Source organism: Chroicocephalus ridibundus, chromosome 2 (assembly GCF_963924245.1).
Source record: "Chroicocephalus ridibundus chromosome 2, bChrRid1.1, whole genome shotgun sequence".
Classification (NCBI taxonomy): domain Eukaryota; kingdom Metazoa; phylum Chordata; class Aves; order Charadriiformes; family Laridae; genus Chroicocephalus; species Chroicocephalus ridibundus.
In genome coordinates this window covers 37,417,434-37,438,189 of record NC_086285.1, presented here as the reverse complement: position 1 = coordinate 37,438,189, position 20,756 = coordinate 37,417,434, and the positions used below count along the sequence as shown (strand labels likewise).

The 20,756-nt window shown below is 48.2% G+C and overlaps 2 protein-coding genes across 7 annotated transcripts in view; both read left to right on the top strand.

Annotated features, from left to right (window-relative positions):
• LOC134511316 (homeobox protein Hox-A3) overlaps positions 1-20,756 on the top strand; it is a 52,082-nt gene that overhangs the window by 16,657 nt on the left and 14,669 nt on the right. For 3 of the 6 annotated variants that reach the window (XM_063325058.1, XM_063325059.1, XM_063325068.1), the window contains 2 exons: positions 9,503-9,689; positions 13,354-13,453. The exons of 1 other annotated variant lie outside the window; for it this stretch is intronic. The gene's annotated coding sequence lies outside the window, so the exon portion shown is untranslated. 2 more of the 6 variants (XM_063325062.1, XM_063325065.1) reach the window with 2 other exon arrangements.
• On the top strand, positions 5,631-8,041 carry HOXA4 (homeobox A4). Its single transcript, XM_063325070.1, has 2 exons — positions 5,631-6,353; positions 6,863-8,041. Exons 1-2 carry the CDS (start codon positions 5,756-5,758, stop codon positions 7,189-7,191), a joined length of 927 nt encoding a protein of 308 aa, XP_063181140.1. The 5' UTR covers positions 5,631-5,755; the 3' UTR covers positions 7,192-8,041.

The following is a 20,756-nucleotide window of genomic DNA, read 5'->3' as shown; positions in this document are numbered from 1 at the left end:
ATCACAGTATGGACTCCAGGTGAACCCTACTGGCTGAATGACCTCAATTACCGAGGAAAGGATAGAAAATTCCTCTTTTCAAGAGTAATACACGTTGTATTTCATCTTGAATTATCGGCCACATTTGTGCCTGAATATCTCGGGTTCAGCCGCGGCAGGTAAACACGCGTGTTACCCCCACGGCAGCCGCTGATGCTGCCTCCTCCGAGAGTCAGGTAGCAAAATGTTTCGCCCTTGTTTATGATATAATAACCTGCGTTAAGAGGTTTAATGTTAAGCCTTCTCACTTTGCAAAATGGCAGGAAGATAAGATAGGAGCGAAGCTATTAACGCGTGTATCGATCCCAGCCGCGCCTTTGTTTTTGCTCTCATTTCTGTAGCGACCGCTAAACTGTGCTTAAACAGGACATGCTGGAGATAATAAGGGTTATATGTTTGGTCCGAAGGAGCTCGTTTAAAATGCGGAGCGGTGGGGCCGTGGCGTGCTACCGACGGAAAATGTTGCGGAGAAGCTGGCGTCCTGCGCCGCTCCGTGATTTGGAGGGATCTCTCAGCCTTCTGGAATTACTCGAGGCAGCGGTTCCCAGCGAAATGGGGAGCAGGGAGGGTTGTTTTCCCTCCCTCCATCCCCCCGCCCTCCTGCCCTCCCCTTCTCCCCCCAAAAGAAAAAGTTTAGTGGAATTTCTTTGCGTAGAGAGTTATTCCCACATTGCTGGGATTTTTTGTTCGTCGGTGTTGAAGTTTTAGCTCCTCGGCTAGGCGTGTCTGTAAGGGAGCACTGGCCACTGTCGCACAGGGAATTTCAGTCTGGGGGGGAGACCACAGCAAACCGGATTCAGCCTCAAATGATGAGGATGAAGGGTCGACGGAAGAGGGAAAGGATATTCCCAAATATTCATAAGCAGATACGAAAGGTGTGGAGGAGGGGACAGGGCGACGAGGAAGTCCGAGAAAGAGCGCACCTCAGCCCCCATCCATGCCTTTCCACCCCCAAGGCAGGAGGCTACACCGGCCTCTGTGTGGCTGGTACGCGTGAATTATTTGCCAGAAACACAGCTGGATCGTGGCAGCCGAGCGCTATTTCTCGGGTACAAATACGCGAGGGGTTAGATTTCAGATTAGCCAAAGTGATTATTGGAGATTTTGCCTAAAGTACCTGCTGAAGCCTGGAAAGAATATAATGCAAGTGTTTGCTCGGCGTGCAGGCGTTGTTCACAAGTTGCTGCTGTTGCTCACTTGTAGCGAGCCTGGCACTGAACGTTTGGGGAGCCTGCCCTTGCTGGAGATAGTATATAACCTTTCACATCCAGAGTATTTATTTGGTGTAAGAGCGAAGCCTGATAACAAGCTAAAAACCGTAGCCAAATATCTATTTTCTTAGAGAATAGCAGGCGGATTGTTTCCAAGAATAACAACGCATCTTTGATATACCCAGAACGAAAGCTGTTACTATAACCGGCTTACTCAAGAGTAGGTGACCGAAATCCATTTGTTTCCTCACCAAAACAATTAGTCGCTCGAATTCCATATTTTCAATCTTGTTTAGAATAAAAATATCAATGAGAATGTTTTCAAAGAAGTTGAAACCGCGACTTTGATAAACAGTGACTCTTATGAATTGTTGTTTAAATTATTCCTTTTTTTTAAAAAAAAGGCAACAAACTGGAGCTTAACAGTTAATAACTTGAGACGAACTCTTTCTGTCCTTTCACTCTCTGCATTCAGCACACTGCTCTCTGGCGTGGAAGTTCTGCTCAAAAGACCATTCATTTAAAATCCAGGCACAAATCACATTTTACGTGTGTTTATTTAACCGCGCCAGGACAGAGCGAGCAAGTCCCGCCAACCACCCCGTTGTAAAGAGGAGCCCCAGTACCGGGGAAGTCCCCGCTTTTACCAAATGCTGAACTTGGGGCAAAACTGCGAGCAATGCCCCGGCAGCGACCATAGGGAAGGAGCGCTCCCGCCCGCTGAGGCAGGAGCAGCCTCGGGGGCTGTATCAGTCCCAGGAACAAAGGAGGGAATACAGTCGATACATTCCATAACGTTTACATTTTCCCGCGATTTTTTCTTAATTTTCCCTTAGAAGTAGTGACCTGGGCAAAGCACCCCGCTATCTAAAAGACACTGTTATAGACCTTTTAGAAAAACTAAGTCCAAGGCCGAGGTGAACTTCAGGTCACCGCGTCTAACAAATATGAAAATGTCGCCTGGTGAAGGGCACGCCTTGTTATTTAACAAAGACTGTCAATGTGTAAGATTAATAAGAAACAAAATGCACACGGTGTCACTTTTCGGTCACTTTGAAACTTGGGACAGCCTCGCATTCAAGAGGGGAAAGCTGGGGCTAAATATATTCAAAATGGTTCAAATCAAATTCAAACCAGGCTGCTAGTGAGATTCTTCCTCCTCCTACCGCTCTCGGTGGAGGATGCCCGGGCACGGCGAAAGGTTGACTTGAATTATTATTATTATTTATTATTATTGTTATTGTTATTACTACTATTACTATTCTTGTGGTTATTATTATTTTCTCTTTCGGGGTAATTACGTTTTAGCCGCGCATGTGGAGGGTAGCGGGAGTGCTTGCCTGTTTCACAAGAAAAAGGGGGATCCCCCTTTTCTCCCTCTTTGGGTATGTATGAGGTTGCCTCTTCTTGGTGCATGAAAATTGACTCTCTCCCTCTCAACTTAATTCCGGTGGGGTCCCCATCTCCTCCTCGGCCAGCCTCGGCCAGGAAACTCTCGCTCCTTTATTAACTGATTAAAGTCTCCTTCACCAGCGAAATCGAGCCTTTAATCCTTGTGGAAAAATAAGGGAGCTGGCCTATTTTTCCTCTCCTTTTCTTTCTTTGAGAGCTTAGGATGATGCTACAAGTTTGTTAAAGGGAAGTACCGGGGAAAAAAAGGGTTTCTGAGATTGTTTATTACAGCCATAAATCTTGCAGTAAAATGTCGAAATGGCCGTGTGCAAGATAACACTTGGTGGTCTTGGCTGGGTTCTTGTTTATGATAACAAAACCACAAAGACATGGAACAGGCCTTTTGGAGGTCCTGCCTCAGCACATCTTCGCGGACTAATAGAACCACACGAAAAAAACAGAGTTCAGCTGAGCAGCTCAGGTCACCTTGCAGATTTACAATCATATACAAAATTGCATCCTTCTCTCTGTAACCGAGCGCCAGAGCCCTACGGTAGAAAGAGACGCAGTGAAACAAGTATACTTTGAGATCTAATCACGGTAAATAATATGAAACAGAGCCCGGTCAGCTCTCCCAATATAGCGCTGAGCTTACAAACCGAGACACCACCTTTTCGTTGCGTTTTACCGTGGCTAGGGAGCACGGCAGCCTCTGCTGTACTGCTCTGGCCAGAGTGTCTCAGGACTTGTGCCGAGGATAATATTTACGATAACCCAGTGTAATTCATCTGGTGCCGGCCGGCAGGTATTTGTACGTATGTGTCTGTATGTGTGCATGTATCTCTCTACGCCGGGAAAATGCTCTCTGTTCGTGGTGGACGTTGGCAGTCTTTTATTTTTTACAGGCACGTAGGTGGGAGCTTTATTCTTTTACAACATGGGTTGCTGTTGGTTTTTGGAGTTTTTTTTGGTCGTTGAGGTTTTGGGGGTTTTTTGGGGTTTTTTGTTTTTTTTAAATATAAATAAAACAATCTCCCCTTTCCTGTCAAATGTGTGCTGTTGAACAGTTGCGGCTGTCTCTGTGTGCGTGTGTGTAACCGCATTTCCTCTCCATGCAGAGTAAATAGAGAAACTTATCTATTACCCCAGTTAAAGAGTTCCATAGATGTGCTGTTGGAAATGAGTAAGTAAATGTGTTTTAGCTCTTTTTACAAATTAGACATTCGATAGGAGGAGGAAATGAGTGATTGTTTAGATAAGTACCCCAGTATAGCCAAGTGTTGGAAATGTTCTAACATATTACAAGCCGCCTGCAATGGGCGTGTGTGCGTGTGTGTGTGTGTATAAAATATAGATCGATACGATGTGTGTCTTGTTAGATAGAATATATATTCAAATAGAATTTTATTGCATGTATCCATTATCTATGAAACTGCAAAAGACAATAATCTGAATTTAAACCAGGGTAACTGTTAATGTAATATCTTTAGGAGGGCAAGATCTAAACCGTATCGTATTTACGCTTGATATATTAGATGTATTTTCCCATACCAGCAGATGAGATTACCCACTCAGCAATTATATTCTCGAAGGGTGCGGTAAATATTTCTATGTGTTTATATGCTTTCCTGTAAAGGAGGAAAAAAAATAATCCGAAAAGTTCGCTTCTAACTACAAACGTACCAGACTAGCTGACGTTCAATAAGTATTTTTTCCCCCTTAGAATAAGAGCGTAATTAGTTTAACCATCAAATTTCAATTACCTAAGGTCAGGGCTGTTGCCTCTTTTCCCTCTGAGCAGCAAATATCGTTAACAGTCTCAGTTTTAGCAACGCAGAAGTGCCCGAGTGCCCTCTCCCTCCTACGCCAGGGTTTCCGAGTTACTTCTGCGAAGGCGCTAGCGATTTCTCGTGGAATTGAAAATTAAGAAATAAAGCCAAGATGAGGCATACCAAACCGACGGACATAAATTCGTAGTTTGGAAACCGCTCCTCCGCGGGGGGGAGTGGGGGGGGGAAGGCACTCGCAGTGAGCCCTGCGATCGCCGGTAGGAAGTATTTTATACCGTCGCGTCCGCCTTCCCCTCTCTCCCTTCCCCCTCTCCTCCCCGTTATTTTCACGCTCTCTGTAGCCCTCGCACCCCGCACGCCACTCCAGGACTCTCCTCGGCCTCCCCGCCACCTTCGTAGTAACTTTTGCATCTATTCCTCCAGTTAGCACGGCTCCAGAGGTGCAAAGGGCTACTAGCCCAAGGGCTCCCGGCCGCCGGCCGTCCGCAGCGGCGGGGCGCTCCGGGGCAAACCCCGAAGGGCTACCGATGGCCTGTGCCCAGCACCCGCTGCCGCCCTCTGCCTGCGCGCAGCCCCGGCTCCAGGCATTTGGAGATGGGCTTGTTTAAAAAGGATTGTGCAACGCCTTGTGCAATGCCTGCCTCCCTCTGGATCACGCAGCTGGGCTGCGCTCCGCTTCCTACGCTATCCCGCGGGGGAACGGAGAAACAAAAAGTGCTGGGGGGGTGGTGCGGGAGGGGTTGTTTGGGAGAAAGACTGTCAGAGCTGGATTAGTTTTATCTCGCTTGACACCGCGACTGCCGGACGCGGCCCGGGTCGGCGGGCGGGAGGAGCCGGGGATGCTGGTGAGGAGCGGCCGCGGGGGTACCTCAGCCCCCGGCCGGGCGCTCCCTCGGCGGGCAGCCGCCCCCCGGGGAGGAGGAGCGGCGGCGGCCCCCGCGCGGTGGGTCCGCGGGCGCGGAGCTGCCCCGCGGCCGCTCGCCCTCCTTCCATTTCCTGATCCGGGGTCCGCGGCCCCGCGCGGTAATTGGCGCTGGCGGTCAGGTGGTGATGGGGTGGCGGGGGGTGCGGGGGTGTGTGTGTGTGTTGTGTGTGTTGTAGGCGCTCCAGGGGTGGGAAGAGAGGAAGGGAGGGGAGTGCGGCGGGGAAAGAGGCGGGGGGGGGGGGAAGCTGGAGGCCCAAACTTTGGCAGCGGCGAGCACTTGACAGCAGCGGGAGGGGGAGAGGGAGGGAGGGGAGGGAGGGGGGGAAGGGGAGGGGCCTCGCCGAGCCCAGAAAAACGACAACGCGAGAAAAATTAGTATTTTTGCACTTCACAAATTAATGACCATGAGTTCGTTTTTGATAAACTCCAACTACATCGAGCCCAAATTCCCTCCCTGCGAGGAGTACACGCAGCACAGCGGCAGCGCCGGCAGCTCCGCCAGCTACCACCCGCACCACCCGCACCCGCACGCCCCGCCGCCGCCGCCGCCGCCGCCGCCGCCGCACCTGCACGCCGCGCACCCGGGCCCGGCGCTGCCCGAGTACTTCCCGCGGCCCCGCCGGGAACCGGGCTACCAGGCTCCCGCCGCCCCGCCGGGGCCACCGGGGCCGCCTCCCGAGGCGCTTTACCCCGCGCAGGCACCCTCCTACCCCCAGGCTCCCTACAGCTACAGCAGCGCCGGCAGCGCCGCCCCGGGCCCCGAGCAGCCGCCCCCGGGCGCCTCGCCGCCGCCGCCGCCGCCCGCCAAGGGCCACCCCGGCCCGCCCCAGCCCCTGCTCCCAGGCCATGCCCTGCAGCGCCGTTGCGAAGCGGCCCCCGCCGCCGGGGCCGGTACCGGGCCCGGTTGCCCGTTGCTGCCCGACAAGAGCCTGCCCGGGCTGAAGGGGAAGGAGCCGGTGGTCTACCCCTGGATGAAGAAGATCCATGTGAGCACGGGTGAGTTGCCCTTGCCAGGGGGAGGTGGGGATGCGCCTGCAGAGGACGGAAGGGGGGAGGGTGCTCCCGGGGCCGGGATGGGTCGTTGCGTGTGTGGCTTTTTTTTTTTTCTTTCCCTCCTTCTCCCTCCGCGTTTCCTAATAAAAAAAAAAAAAAGTGAGAAACCTTTTGTATCCGGGGTCCTTTATCAAAAGATTTACGAGACGCCAAACTGTTAGGGCAGTAATTATAGCCCCCATAAATTTAATTGCCCTGCAGTGGCTCTGGGCCATGTGTCTTTGAAGCTTTTCTTCTAACCCAAATGCCCATCACCATTTTTTATTGCTCCTCGATTGTCCCCACTGTCGATAGGCTGTGAAACAATTTTTCTTGCCGTTTATGTATCTTATGTGAACCTGGTGTCAAGTTATTATATAATGATTATGTTCCATCGCTTTCCCCCCCACCACCCTTCTCCCTTTCTTTCCTCTCCGCGTGTGTGTGTGTGCGCCTGTCTGTGCACGTTTCAGTCAACCCCAATTACAACGGAGGGGAGCCCAAGAGGTCTCGCACTGCCTACACCAGACAGCAGGTCCTGGAGCTGGAGAAGGAGTTCCACTTCAACCGCTACCTGACCAGGAGGCGACGCATCGAGATCGCGCACACCCTCTGCCTCTCCGAGCGCCAGGTCAAGATCTGGTTCCAGAACAGGCGCATGAAGTGGAAGAAAGACCATAAACTGCCTAACACAAAGATGCGCTCCTCAAACCAGTCCACACTGAGCCAGCAGTCCAAAGTACAGACACAGGGCCACCCCCATCCGCTCGATGGGGCTACACCCAACGCAGCCGCGCTATAAATACGGTTATTTTTTTTTTAATATATATATATATTTACCTATCTATTGGGGTTTTCCAGCTGCCCCGTGGTGGAGGCTGGCCGTTTGGACCAAACAACTGTGTAAAACAAAACAGGAGCAGGAAAGGAAGACGAGACGTGCCCAAGAACGGGCACATGTTTAAACCAAAACCCGGACGATTGTCTACATTGTATATAGATAATGGTTCCATGCCCATCATTTTTTTTCTATTTATGGAAACGCTGTCTTGCCCTCGGTGTAAGAGAGGGCTGGATGCTGTCACGGACGAATTCTCTATACCTAAGACGGACTCTTTTTTTTATTATTTTTTTTTTTTAGAGAACACGTTAAAAATAAAAGACGGTTAAAACAAAGCAAAGAACTCGTGAGACACTTGTGTAAGGCATTGACTTGAATAGCGCTGTTTCGTGGCGTGTTCGTGGACTCCCGTGTGCATGCGTGTGTGTGAGGGTGCACAAACACGTATGCACACACACCAACACGGGAGAGAGAACGAGCACGTCCACGGGAGGTTAAAGACTTACGAAAAATATCCCCTTACGCTGTCTAAAGGAAAATGTTTTATGTATCAAAGGTAACTTAACTGGTTTTAAGTGTAGCCCCCGCAGTAGCTGTGATCTATTAGTTTTTCTCCACATTCCCTATTGCATTTATTTAAAGAAATATTGCTATAAAAGCTGTTGCTGTCTTCATATTTGGCACCGTCTAAATTGTTTGGGTCCATGTACAATTTGTGGATTTTTGGTGTAATGTATCACAGTGCCAAATGCTGGTAATAAAGATTATTCTGTACAAAAGAATTAAACGCTTGAAACACAAGTCCACTCAGTGCTGTTTCGTCCACCTTGTGCTTGGCTGGTGTTGGCAACCAGGAATGGAAAACAACGGTGTAACTTCTTGTTTTAACTCCGATTCATCTTGTCAATAAGGTAATGGTTGCTTTAAATATAGTGAAAAAAGTCCTAATTGCCCGGCTGTGAAAAAAAGCGCTGTAGGACGAAGAAAGTTCTTGCTTCATTGATAGGTGAGTGGTGTTCTCTTCAGCGGACTTATGGCAGAATTAGTCTGGCTCTCCATCGCTGTCCGTACGACTATTTTCAGCTGTGTTACAGAGAAACTGTGCTTCTGCTGGGAGCCAGTAAGCTCCCATGACGGGTTTTGCTGGCGGAGAAGTCACACATGCTCCTCATGATAGCACTTTAAATTTTTAGCCAGTCATGATTTATTCGTTCGTTTTCGCCCGATTACGATTTCTCAGTTGGCTAGCACATTTGAAGGGGAATACATGGGCGGTAACCTAAAGTTTCTCCAGCTGCCGTTTCTGTTTCCTTTTATTTTCTTTATAAGACTATTTCGAAATGTGTTGAGAAAGCCTCGGCAGAAACATGAATTTGGGTACAACTCAAGAGGTTTACTTGACCGAGATTGTCAAAATGACTGTGGGAAAATGGGGTTCGAGTCGTTCCAGCTCAGGCTGCGCATCTTGCTGCTTCCAGGCAGCTAAGGAGCACAAGCAAAGTGGAGCTGCTGACGGGGAACCTTGCTCAGGGCTTCCACAACAGGGAGTAACACTGAGCCGGGTAGAAAAAGCCATGGGAAGGAACTCAAGTGCTAGTAAATCTTCCAGGGAAGGCCTGAAGGCCAAGACTTATTTACTTACACAAATACATCCGAGAAGGATTTTTGGAATTAAGGCTTCTCTTTGCTTGAGTGAGGCCGCCAGCATGGGTGCATCATCACCCCCTGGGTGAGGTAGCACCAGGCCCCAAGAGTATTGCCAGCATCCCCTGCCTGGCTAAGGAACACGGATTGTCCCCGAGAAAAATGTAACGTGCCACTGGCAGAACACATTCAGCATCAAAGATATGGCAGCTGTAAATACCCTCAGCAAACACTGCTGTCTCCAAACCTGATGAAGGATCAGGCCTGGAAAGTGTGTTTCCACCCACATATCCCTGTTTACTAAATCCTGAATTGCCAGCTGCCTCCTTATAAAGGGGGGAAAATATAGCTGTAAGTGAAGTAACTACTGTCCACTAGTGTGTAACTCTTCATTTTGTTTATTGCTTGAGAATCCCTCAACATGTTCCCAGCCAAAATTAGCACAACCGAGCAAAATTACAGCTGAAATATATTAACTGGCGATGCAGGATTTCTTTAGTGTGCAGCCTATGCGTATAAACCTGGTTTGCTCCCATTGTAAAGAGAAATGAAATCACGCTGCAAATAGCAATTTTAGCGAGAATCATTAATCACCTCCTACAATAAATACTTCTTTGTAATTCAACAGCGGTTCTGAAAGGCATTCTCTTGGAAAAGTCTGTGAAGACGCAAAGGATTTTCCTGGAAAAAAAAAAAAAAGTGGTCATGTGTAAAGACACAGCATCTTGGCTGTCTGCTAAAAAAATGTACACTCTCTTGCTGGAGATTGAACCGCGGACTGCAAAATACTCCATGGCAGAGTATCGTCGTTTAAGGTAATTTTTCCTTCCTCCCCCACCCCTTCCCCCTCTGCCCGTGCTGGGAGCGGGGCGCTGCTCCCGGGCTGGGAGCCCTCCGCTCCCCGTCCGATACCGCCCGCCTTTACAATAACTTCGAAAATTACATCGTTCAGTTTAAATTCTCGCATTGTGCTCCCTTTGCTAAGGCAACCGGGAGTTCATCGAGAGGACAAATTTTCTATCCCATTAATTGTTTTTTTTAGAGGAGCAGACTGACCCTTCAAACCCTTGACCTTTAAAGACAGTGTTCTTTTTAATCCGGCACTTGGACCTAAATGTCTCTCCCCCCCCACCCCCGCCTCCCTCTCTCCCGTTCTCCCGGTGTCTCTCACACGGATTTATCTGCGCTGGCCACAAAGGCGAGCGCGGCCCAAAAACGCTGGAAGTGGAAGTTTGTCAATATTTCAAAGAAAGACCAAATCACCCCGGAGTCAATTTGCTGGCCGCAGGGAACGCCACGCCGTTAACCCCGGTACCCACCTCCCCTCCACCCACCAAGAGAAAGGCTCCTTTTCCCAGGTCCCCCTCCTCGTTCCTCCTCCAAGCTCTTGCTATACCTGGTGTTTTATTACACGGGGAACTCAGCTGTGACAAGCGCCTTGTGGTATTTAATAATTAGAGCCATCCTGCAATGGAAGATTACCCAATGCTGGGACTTTTTTTTCTTTCCTTTTTTTTTTTAAATTTTTTTTTTTCCTTCAGGGTGCTTGCCGTCCCGTGGCCTTCTTTCCCAGTGTTTTTAAACGAGGAAGGGGGTGGGGGGAGCCCTCACACAGGCAGAGATCTTGACAGGCTTGCCATGAAACTCCGGCTCCCCCTTATTCCCCCCTCCCCTCCCTTGCCCCGCGTTGGGGCCCGATCCGGGCTGCCCCAGGCCCGCCCTCCGTTCCCACAGCTCCGCCGGAGCCGGCCGGGCGGCTCGGGCCCGGGGGCCCCCGCACATCGCGGCCCCGGGGAGGCGGAGGCGCTGGCCGGGTGCGGAGCCTAGGGGCCTGGCCGGGCCGCGGCGGGGTGGGACTCGCCCCCCCGCCCCGGGGGGTCGCCCCGGGGCCGTCCCCTCGGGCGCTGCGCGGTCTCCCAAGCCCGGCCCACGCGTGTCCCCCCGGGACCGGGGAACCCCGCGTGGGCAGGGGAAGGTCGGCGGCCTCCTCCCCCCGGCCCCGGGCAGCCCTCCTGGCTCCGCCCGGGCCCGTGGACAGGCAGTGCTGACCCGCGGAGGGCAGCCCGGGGGATGCCGCCCCCGATGCTCCCCTGTCCGCCTGCCAGCAGCGCTCAGAGCCCCCCCCGCTGCCACTGCAGACAATGAGGGTCCGGGTTCAACTGGCTAATCGGGGGTGCTGGGTGTGTGTGTGCAAAGCTGCCCCATCTCGCTGTACATAGCGGGACAAACCCGTGTTATTAATGCCCAAGCGCTCTCCCTAGAAATTGAGGAGCTGTCAAAGCCAGCAGAGATTAGGGGACCCAAGTATGAGGATCCCTGCGCTCGCAGATAAAGGTGTTGCGTCTGTTCTGGGGGAGATATTGAAATTTTAATCTTTAGGGTCACGTGACTCATTAAATAATTAATGCAGATAGTCAGGAATGGATCTGTGGCCGTCAGTCCTCACTAGGAGTGATTCTCTCAGAAGTGAAACTCAACTCCTTATTACTGGAGTTTGTTTTTCTTTCTTTCTCTTTTTTTTTTTTCCCTTTAAAAAAAACCCACCTGATTTATCTTGAAAGATTCTAAACTTCTTAAGCAAGCAGTAGGGTCTGTGTTGGTAAGTAGGTAGTGTGTATTTCTAGCTTGATGACTTTAATTGTTTGTGCTTGCTTTGTCTGCTGAGCATTTGCTTAACAAGTTTAATATTTAGAAATGTTAAATCTTTGTTTTAGCTGCCTTGTGGTCACATTACGGCTTTTGGTGATTAAGTGTTACCGAGGCAAACACATTTGATAATGTTCTAATTCACACTGTGGAAGGCTGGGTGCCACAGTGCAGGAGGACCTGCTTTGTTCAATTTTCCTGGCGTTAATAAATCACCGGCTCCTAATGCAGGGCCAAAAAAGCGATGGAAAGGCAGTGAGCATTGTAAAGGAAAAGTCATGGGCGAATTTCTCTATGACTCATTAGTCTGAACGATTTATGTACGAACTTAAAGTGCCGCAATGAATATTAGAGTTTGGGATAACAACAAATTAAAAAAAAAATGTCATAGCGTTTGTAAAGTGCTTTATTGCTACTTAGCAACTCTTTCAAGAAGCAGCATAGTTTAAAGGACTGTGGCAGCGTAAAATATGGTGGCGTGACTTAATAGCTCCAAAATAAATAACAGAAAGTCGCTGGCACCATTTTCAGATACACGCTCCATATTTAACACGAGTGGGGCAACCCAGTCACGACACGCTTGATCGATGATTATTGCCGTTTGTAACATGACTATTGATTAGGGATCAAAACGGCTAAGGTATGAGTTTGAGCTTAAAATGCCAGGGGGTTCCCTCTGTGCTGGAGCCGAGCGAAGGGAAAGGTAGAGCTAAGAATAACCCCAGGCAGCAGTGCCCGGGCTCTGCGATTGCAGATTGAACTTTCCATTTTCTTTTGTGTTTGCCAATAGATTCTAGCAGTCAGCGCACTCAAATTTATGAGACGGCAATAAACAGCTTAGTAGGCTATTATTGCATGATTTTATGTAGACTGGAGTTCAACACCAAATTTAAAATTATTAGAGTAATTATGGAACTACTATATTACCAAAGCAAAGTCTCTGCTCGAAAAGTTCTCCCAAGACAGACTTAATATTTCCAAGGCTCAGATGACACCCTTCCGCAAGAACTGTGTTATTTAATTATTAGCATTTACATTTACTGACAATTTTAAGATGCGTTAGATGGCTTTTATTAGCGAGAATGAATACGGAGGGTACATTATCATATCTGACAAATTCATATGTAAACGTGATTCAGTAAGTGGCGTGCGGATAATCTGACTATTGTCTTTTTGTACTGCGCAATATTGTTTATTTTAGGCGAAGAGAAGCCGTCCAGTTTTTTCCCTCCTTCAATGGCTTTCAGTGTGTTTTGGGTTTCTTTAAAAAAAAAAAAGGCTTTGGGCCCGATCCCTCTTCAGTGAGGTCAATTGCTAGTCTCTTATTGCGCTAGTGGTGGCAGGATCGGGCCCCGGCTAACCGTTTGAATAAAAGCCCAACCACAATACGCCCCGCATTTAAACTGGAACCCTTCCCGCGTTTTATTCAGCAGAGATGAACACCACGAGTTGTGTTTAATGTCTGTTCTTGATTAAATGATCCTAAACAAAGGTTTCCCAGAGGAAAATAAAGCAGACATTCATGTAACAAGAGTTTGGAATGACAATATTTCCAAACACTTGGAGACAGAAGGCATAGCTGTCTACGGGAAAAAAAAAAAAGGGGGGGGGGAATCCCAAACAACAACCACACGCTTTTATTTCTCAGCTCCCCGTGTTCTTCACCCGGGTGGGAACCCACGCTCCGCGCCGGGCGCCCGCGCCCTCTCCATCCCTGCCCGCCCCGCTCCGGGGCTCTCCCAGCGCACCCAGCAAACCATGTATTGCCTATGAAGGAGCAAAATACCTCCCCCGGCACTCCCCGGTAAGGCACTGTTTGTTGCTTCTTTACAGGGAGCCCCGAAAAAAAAAAAAAAAAAAAAAAAAGAAAGCCGCTGGGCCGGGGCGGTGGAAGCCGGGAGCGCTTCAGCCCAATTCCGCGCAGCTGGAGGAGGTAAGAGCCGGGAAGCGGCTGGTTTTGCGCCGATCGCAGCTGTAAGAAAGCCATTTGCCCAGTACCTGCATGCAGAACGAGCCTGCTGGAATGAGATTTTTGTTGGTGGTGTTGTTGTTGTGATAAATATTTAACCTAGCAGGATTTTTTTTTTTTCATTTTTTTTTTTTTTCTGGATTGGCTCTATTCATCTTCCGTGGGTGGTGAGTGCGCGTGTCTGGGCAGACAAAGAAGTGTACGGGACCTGAGTGATCGCCATCCTTATAAAGGCATTGGGGACAGGAAGGATGCAAAGTCATTTGAAGAGCGAAAGAGGTTGAGAATTTCTTTGTCCATTCTTAGCTCCTTCCCAAATCAAAGGCGCAAGGCGAGGGGAGAGCGGGGTTGGAGCCATTTCGGTGTTGAATGGCTTATCGCGGCATGTTTGTTTGCCTCCTCCTCGAGGAGTTCCGCAGCCGGTCCTGCAAACGTGGAGTTCGTGTGCGGATGGTAGAAAACCTGATTTTTTATTTTTTTTTTGTCTGAGTGCGTGCACCAGAATGGATGGCAAATAAGTTTGGGGTATTTGTCTGTCCTGGCCTGCTTTGCAGCGGGCGGAGGTCGGTGTTTGGTGGTTCAGGGTTGCTGGAGTCCTTGATGAGCTTGGTCCTTTGGCAGGAGAAATGTAATGCTTTTCATAGTGACCATTTTCTTATGCCGGCCGCCGAGAGGGAGGGATTACATAGAATTAGCTCAAATTCCTGGTAGATTTACCTGCTTATTTTTGGACGCTGATGTACAATTAGTATATTTTACTACCTTTTAAAAGCGGCCATAAATTACAGGACTACAAGGGCTCTTTGTGTTAGCTTAATGGGCTGCTTAAATCTTAACTACAAAAAGGCGCTGCAAATGTCTATTCACGCTTGTGTTAGGAAATTAAAAGCGAAAATAACGCTCCGGAGGAACCTTCCTCCGGTGGCATGTACCCACAGCACGACGTGCAGAGATATTTGGGATTCCTTAACGGACCCATCGCTGGCAGACTCCGCTGACTCTGAGCAGAACTTCTCCCACAAGGGCACAGTCGATAGCTCTATTCCTTTTATCTGCTTGGAAATGATCAAAGACCGACTTTATCTCTATCAGACGCACAGATGTAGGTAAACAGCTCTGCGTCCCGGCAGATTTCAAATCTTTCGAGGAAGCGAGGAAATAAATACTTATATCGTACGGTGATTCCCATTTCGTCTCCACATGGGAGTGATAGGCTTACCTCTTTACAACTGGCATAAAAGTAAACTTGAAAGACAGTAAAAACTCTAAATCTAATTATGTTGAAGGTAACTTTAAATAGCATAAATGCTAAGAGTGGCTATTAATGCCAGAGCTGGCACAAAGGGTCTCCCTTAATGAAGAGGCGTTATGAACTCAGATCTGTTTGTTGTTACTGAGCCTGGAATTTCAGCTCAGCTCGAAGCCATGTGTATAGAACACAGAAAAATCAGTAGCAGACCTACTGATAAACTCCACATTTTTCTGCTAGAAGCGGTGTTTCAGGTCTCCAAATCATCGAGGTAATAAAACACAATGTTGAATGCCCAGGAACAGGAACAAAGCAATATATGGGGTGGCGGGGGAAATCTAGCGTCTGCGACTCGCAAGACCATTTGAATTTGTATTTGAAAACTCGTAATCACGATACTAGAGCAAAGAAAGCTTTCTCCAAAACCGGCGGAAGGGAATAATTTTCAGCTGCGACCCAGGACGGCATAAAGTTAGGCAGACTCCCCCTTCCGCCCTTCCAAAGCACACCCTGTGGAAGGTATTCACACGTCAAGAAGTTACTTTTCTTAAGAATTAATTAGTTTCCCCACCACATACACGAAGTTAATTGTTAAACAGTAGTTTTAGCATTAACTTGACCATTAATACTAATAAAGATGTTCATAGAAACAGGGTTTTGAAGCCAATAGCCATAGCTAGCGTTAAGGCATTTAAGCTGACTTATGATTGTGATTTATTGCTTTTGTAGTTTCTATTTGCTCAGGTCTGTAACTTCTAAAGCCATCTTTCTGCTTTTGACGCAAAGCAGTCGATAACTTTTTACAACAGCCCCAAGAAAGACTTGCTCTGCTTTTTTCGACATCTGCTCCATTCCCCATTAATTTCAGTTTCATTGTTGCAGAAGAACTTCTCTGTGTGTTTCTTTCATGGGATCTAAAGGCACCGTATTTAAAAGAGCCGTGAATCCATCTCGAGTAAATATCAGCCCTGGCTTACGTTAAGTTCGAGAGCTGTGGAGTTACCAGTCGTGCTGATGGTTACAGACTTGGGCACGTCGTGTGTGAATAGTGCTCTCTCTTTTTCATAGGTATATAGCTCTTATTCCAGTTCTTAGTGAGGGATAATATGTGTCTTTCCTGCTACTAGCTTAGTCGCTTCCATATGAAAAATTGCAAATTCTTCCTCTGTTGTAATGTCACGCTGACTTTGCTGCAATGTCCACTGCTCTACACTGTTACTGATGGATTTCAATTCCAGTGGCCCACTCACACAATCCAAGCGAGAGTAGATAAGGCTTGCCCATAACACCAAAAATCGCTTTGAAAAAGAAGTCTCCTTCCATTCTGTTCAATGAAGTGCAGGTGAAACTATAAGAGGGGATATGCAGTTAGCTGAAAGTTTTCTCCGGACTCATGGGGGATGGTGGAAAGGTTTAGACAAGGGTTTATACATCACGATGCAAAATGCTGGAGTCACAGAACACGTTAAAAGCGTGAACTATCTGATTTTCTTTGACTCCTTCCAGAAAAGTTATGTGAGTTGAGGGTTTCTTTTGTTTGTTTAGCTTATTGTGTCAATAGCACAAGTTAAACAGTCTTACAGGGAAGATGTGGTGTGTTCGCACACAGGAGAAGCTGCCTGGCTTGGGGGCCGCATACAACTTTGCTCTTATTTTTTTCTTAATTTTTTTTTTCCCTTAGGCGGAGAGCTCCCCCTCCCCATTTTTTTTTTCCATCGTTAGAAACCTATAATTTTGTGCATCACTCAAACTAGCTGTATAGGAAATGCGTAAGCACAGGTTTAACAGCAAGGTCCCAAAAGGTTTTGCAAAATTCAGAGCCACGCCAGTGAAGGAAGGTGTATTCTTCATAGTGTGTTACAAGGACAAAAATCAACTAGCTTCTTAGAAGAGACTCTTTTTTGCCTTTGTCAGGTAATTATAGGTCTTTTTAGTTTCTACAGGAGCCCTGATGTAGCGTGTGGGAGTTGAGCAAGCCCTGTACAATGGCAGGGTAGAGGCGGCTGGGGGTGGGGGGAAGGCTGGTAATCGTCCCATTTAGAAGGGGGCTGGAAATAATAGTATTAAGATTTGGGCTTTCTTCGGGGGTTGCAGAGGACATGCGACGTGGAGCAGAGTGGCGGGCCTGCGGAGCAAATGCCGGTTAATTAGGCTAAGTATCAAAGTGCAGCGTAATGCCCTATTATAAGAATTCCTCTTACCTTCCAATGGGCTTTGTGTAAAGAAATATTGGTGTGGGAGGAAAAAGAATTAAACCAATCTCCCCCCCCCGCTTTATCATCTGCATCTCTTGGATTTTTTTTTTCCCCTCCCTTAAAACTCTTCTTTAACATATTGGGTTAAGGCTTTAAAAAGCAAAGGCTCGCGCTAAGAAACGCTGTTCCTTCAATGATTCCCTATTTCAAATAAAAGGATTTAAGTTGACGTATGACCACGTGAGCACATAATACAGCGCATTATTGTGGCATTTGGAGTGGAGACCCGGTCTGGCTCCGTCTGCGATTACGCTTTTCCAGTTTCTGTTCAGAGCAAGCACTGCTTTCTATTATTTTTTTTTTTTCCTCCTGCCCCCATCACCGTCCCCGCAAGAGCTGGCCATTTCGCTGACAGCTTTCGTTCCTTATGGAAAGGTTATTGTCGAGCCGAGAGGACGAAATGCTTCGTTAGAAAGGATGGATTTTATTTTAAGGTATTTCCGTTGATTGTTCATTTATGTGGTGAGTTATTGCTGTTCGAGGCAAAGGTCAGTAGCAGAGGCTGGAGCGAGTGCGTGTGTGTGCGTGCGGGTGTGTGTGCACCCGGAGCCAGGCTGCTTCCCCCTTTGTTTCAATTTGCTGCGGTAAATATTCAACTCTCCCCTCGCAGCGAGCAGAGCAGGGAGAGTTTGCTTCTTTATTTATTTTTCTCCATAGAGATCCCACACTGCTGCTGATGGCCAGCTGCCTCAGCTCCAGCCCCTCGATTGCCATCTTATCATTATTTATGATCGGCTAGAGATGGGAAGCCTCTTTTATTGTCGCGTTTGGACTTTTTTCACCCCCCTTAATTTTATTTTATTATTTTATTTTATTTGTGTGTTTGTGTGTTTATTTATGTATGTATTTGGGGAAGTCGGAGAAAAAGATGCGGGGGGGTGGGTGGGGGGGGTGGGGAGGGATGCTCCTCGGTCGGGGTCGTGCTCGAGTGTGCGGCGGCGGCGGCGGTTGTTGTTTTATGGGTGTTTGTTCGGCCGCTGCCGCTCGGTAAATCGATGAGTATGCGATCGTGCTGCCATTTTATTTATGATGCTTTAGCGGTACTTTGTTTCCCGTGCGCGGAGGGCTGCATGGGCGCCCAGCTCTATGGCAAAGCTTCCCCTTCCCAAATGAGCCAAGGGGCTTTATTTCTCCGCCGTGAGAAGGAGCTGAACCCAGAGCCAGCCGTGGCTTCTAACAATAAATCGGCCTTGGAAATGTGAGGGCTTTCTCTCTCTGAATGGGGATCTGGAAAGCGAGAATAAAAACGGGAGAAGTGGAAATTATCTTGTGGGAGAACATATGGTAGCTCTAAATTCATATCCATACCGTCGTTTATTTAAATATAGGTATATCCGTACGTATAAATATATAAGTATTTGCATATACTTATAAATACGTGTGCGTAGCTATACATAAAAAAAAATGTACTTTAAAAGACGAAAGTGAAAGACTACTTGGCTGTTCAAGGAGGGCAAAATGCTATATAAAACGACATTTGCACGGTGTGTCCTGGCTTTGGGAAAGGTCGGAGCGCTGGGGCTCGCTTTCCTCCGGTTCGCTCCGCGCCCCTCGCCTATTCCTGCTGTACCAATTTGTGCCCAGTTACCGGGCGCTTGTAGTTACTAATTACTCATCTTGTAAGGGGTTACAAAGAGAGGGGGAGAGAAAGAAAAGCAAACTGTGATAAAAACTCCGCCGTAAACGAAAATAATAATAAAAAAGGTTATTTCCACTCGGAGCTATTCGCGGGAGCTCTGCAGAGACCTGCAGGGTGGAGATGTTGGGGCTGGTTTCTCGCTTTCCTGCTCTTAAAGCCGTTCTCGGAGCAGAACTGACCCAAAGAAATGCTATTTCCCCTTCTCGCCATACTGAAGCACGTTGTCCTTTCTTAGACCCGGCCTCTCTCTCTCTTCGGAGAGGGGAGGAGAGCTGTTTCTCTCCCAGCTGTGTGTCTAAAAGCCAAGGTTGGCTTTGCCGTATTTTGAAATGGGCCAAAACGCGCCTCAAAAATAAAGTACGGGCTTTAATTGCAGCTCAATTACTTGGCAGCGTTTCCTCTGATTTATGACCCAGTTCGGATGCATATTGACCCAGTTAAAACACTCATAAATAATACAGTCCTGGTCTAGAGCAAAAGAAAGCAAGAAGAGTTTTGGAGGAGAGGGGGATTTCGGCGAGTTGTGTAAATAACCTCAGTCTGCTGAGCAAATAGCAGAGAGTCCGTTGCCATTCTTTAGTGTAAGAGAATATAAACAATAATTCGGATTAACCACGGCTTGCTTCGATAGTTCAGTCTTTCTCTAAGGCAGTTAACACCCCCTCCTAACTCTCTAACGACTTGGTCAAACACCACTTCCAGAATTGGTTCCCTTCTCCCTGCCTTGCTATTTCATCCCTAAGAGATCCCCCCAAATCAGCCTTGAATTATGGTGCTGCCTGCTTCCATTTCGGAGCATCCAAGGACAAAGCGCTTTACAGGCATTATTTTATTCAGAAACTAAGAGTAATTCCATGAAAGGGGGAGAGTCCCGCAGATCGGAACCCTTCGGGAAGAAAAGGCAGCTCATTTCTGGCCCGCGAATCGGCCCCAAACGCTGTCGGTCCCTCCCCGAGCTGAGCCCTATCGTTCTCCGCGGAATAGAGCAGAAAGAAAATATTCGGCCTCTGGGAAGGAAAGATAGATAAAAGCAGCGGGGATCTGTGCGTTGGGACACTTATCCCGACATCATAGGAGACATTAAAAAAAAATAATCATCTTCTCAGGTTTAAAATTACCTCTTTGGGGAGAGAGGGGGCGTGGGGAAACGGGACTAATAGGCGAAATCTCGCAAAATACTCTTTGCAGGCAGTAAGACGAATGGAGGAAACACTTCAGTATTCCTATGAACCACTTCGGTTCTCACTATTAAAATCCCTTGCAAATCCCTTCAGTTTTCAAAAGACCCCCTCCCCCCCGCACCTCCCAGTCCCCGCTCTTAGATACAGACATGTAGTCAGAATATCCCGCTGGAGATCGCTCCAAAGTTTAAAGGCGCTCCTAGGAAAAGATCGCCCAGGCTTTCGGCAGGGCTCCCCAAACCGGCAGGCTCCCCGGCGTCCGCAGGTTCCTGCAGTCCCCGGCTCTTTCTCTCTCCCTTGCCAAATCCTCCTCTCCAGTCCGGGGGGTTCCGCCGGGGCGCAGCGCTGCCTCTCGCTATTTGGCCGGGCAAGAGGGCGAATGGCAGATCAGCAGTTTCAGAAGAAAGTGTGGGGTTGATTATTGACTAAAAAGACTTTGTTTTTTTCCTTCCGATGCAACATTCAAGGGGTTGTTTGAAGCAAAACGCATACGCGGGATTTTTGCCTCTCCTCTCCTCCTACGCTGCCCGCTTCCCCTTTCATGTGGTGCCTTCTCACTTATGCCATAAGGAGCAAGTGTTTTCTGTTTTAGTGCTCTGTTTACAGCTTTGGTGCATGAAGTCATAAATCTTGCATAGCCATAAATGACAAAAACCATTGGTATGCGTAAGAGGCCACCCCAGCCTTATAGTGCTTTTTATTTCTCGCTTCCCCCGCGCTTTGTTTGTGCTTTAAGATGACGCCGGGCTCCCTCGTGCTTTAAACCGGCTAGTTATATTTTTAATGCCTTAATTAACGAAGTAACGTCAAATTTACACCTAGGCATTATTCGGAGCCTCCGCTTAATGCACGGAGACCATAGTCCAGCTACTAGAGGGGCAGGGGCTGCAACTTTGTTTAAGTTCTCCTTCGCACGGTCCGCTGCCGTGTTTCTGTTGCAGGG

Excerpts from the sequence above, each read along its gene's own strand:
- HOXA4 (XM_063325070.1), top strand. The coding sequence starts at position 5,756 with ATGACCATGAGTTCGTTTTTGATAAACTCCAACTACATCGAGCCCAAA. Across the intron at positions 6,354-6,862 it reads GAAGATCCATGTGAGCACGG|TCAACCCCAATTACAACGGA; the intron begins GTGAGTTGCCCT and ends TGCACGTTTCAG.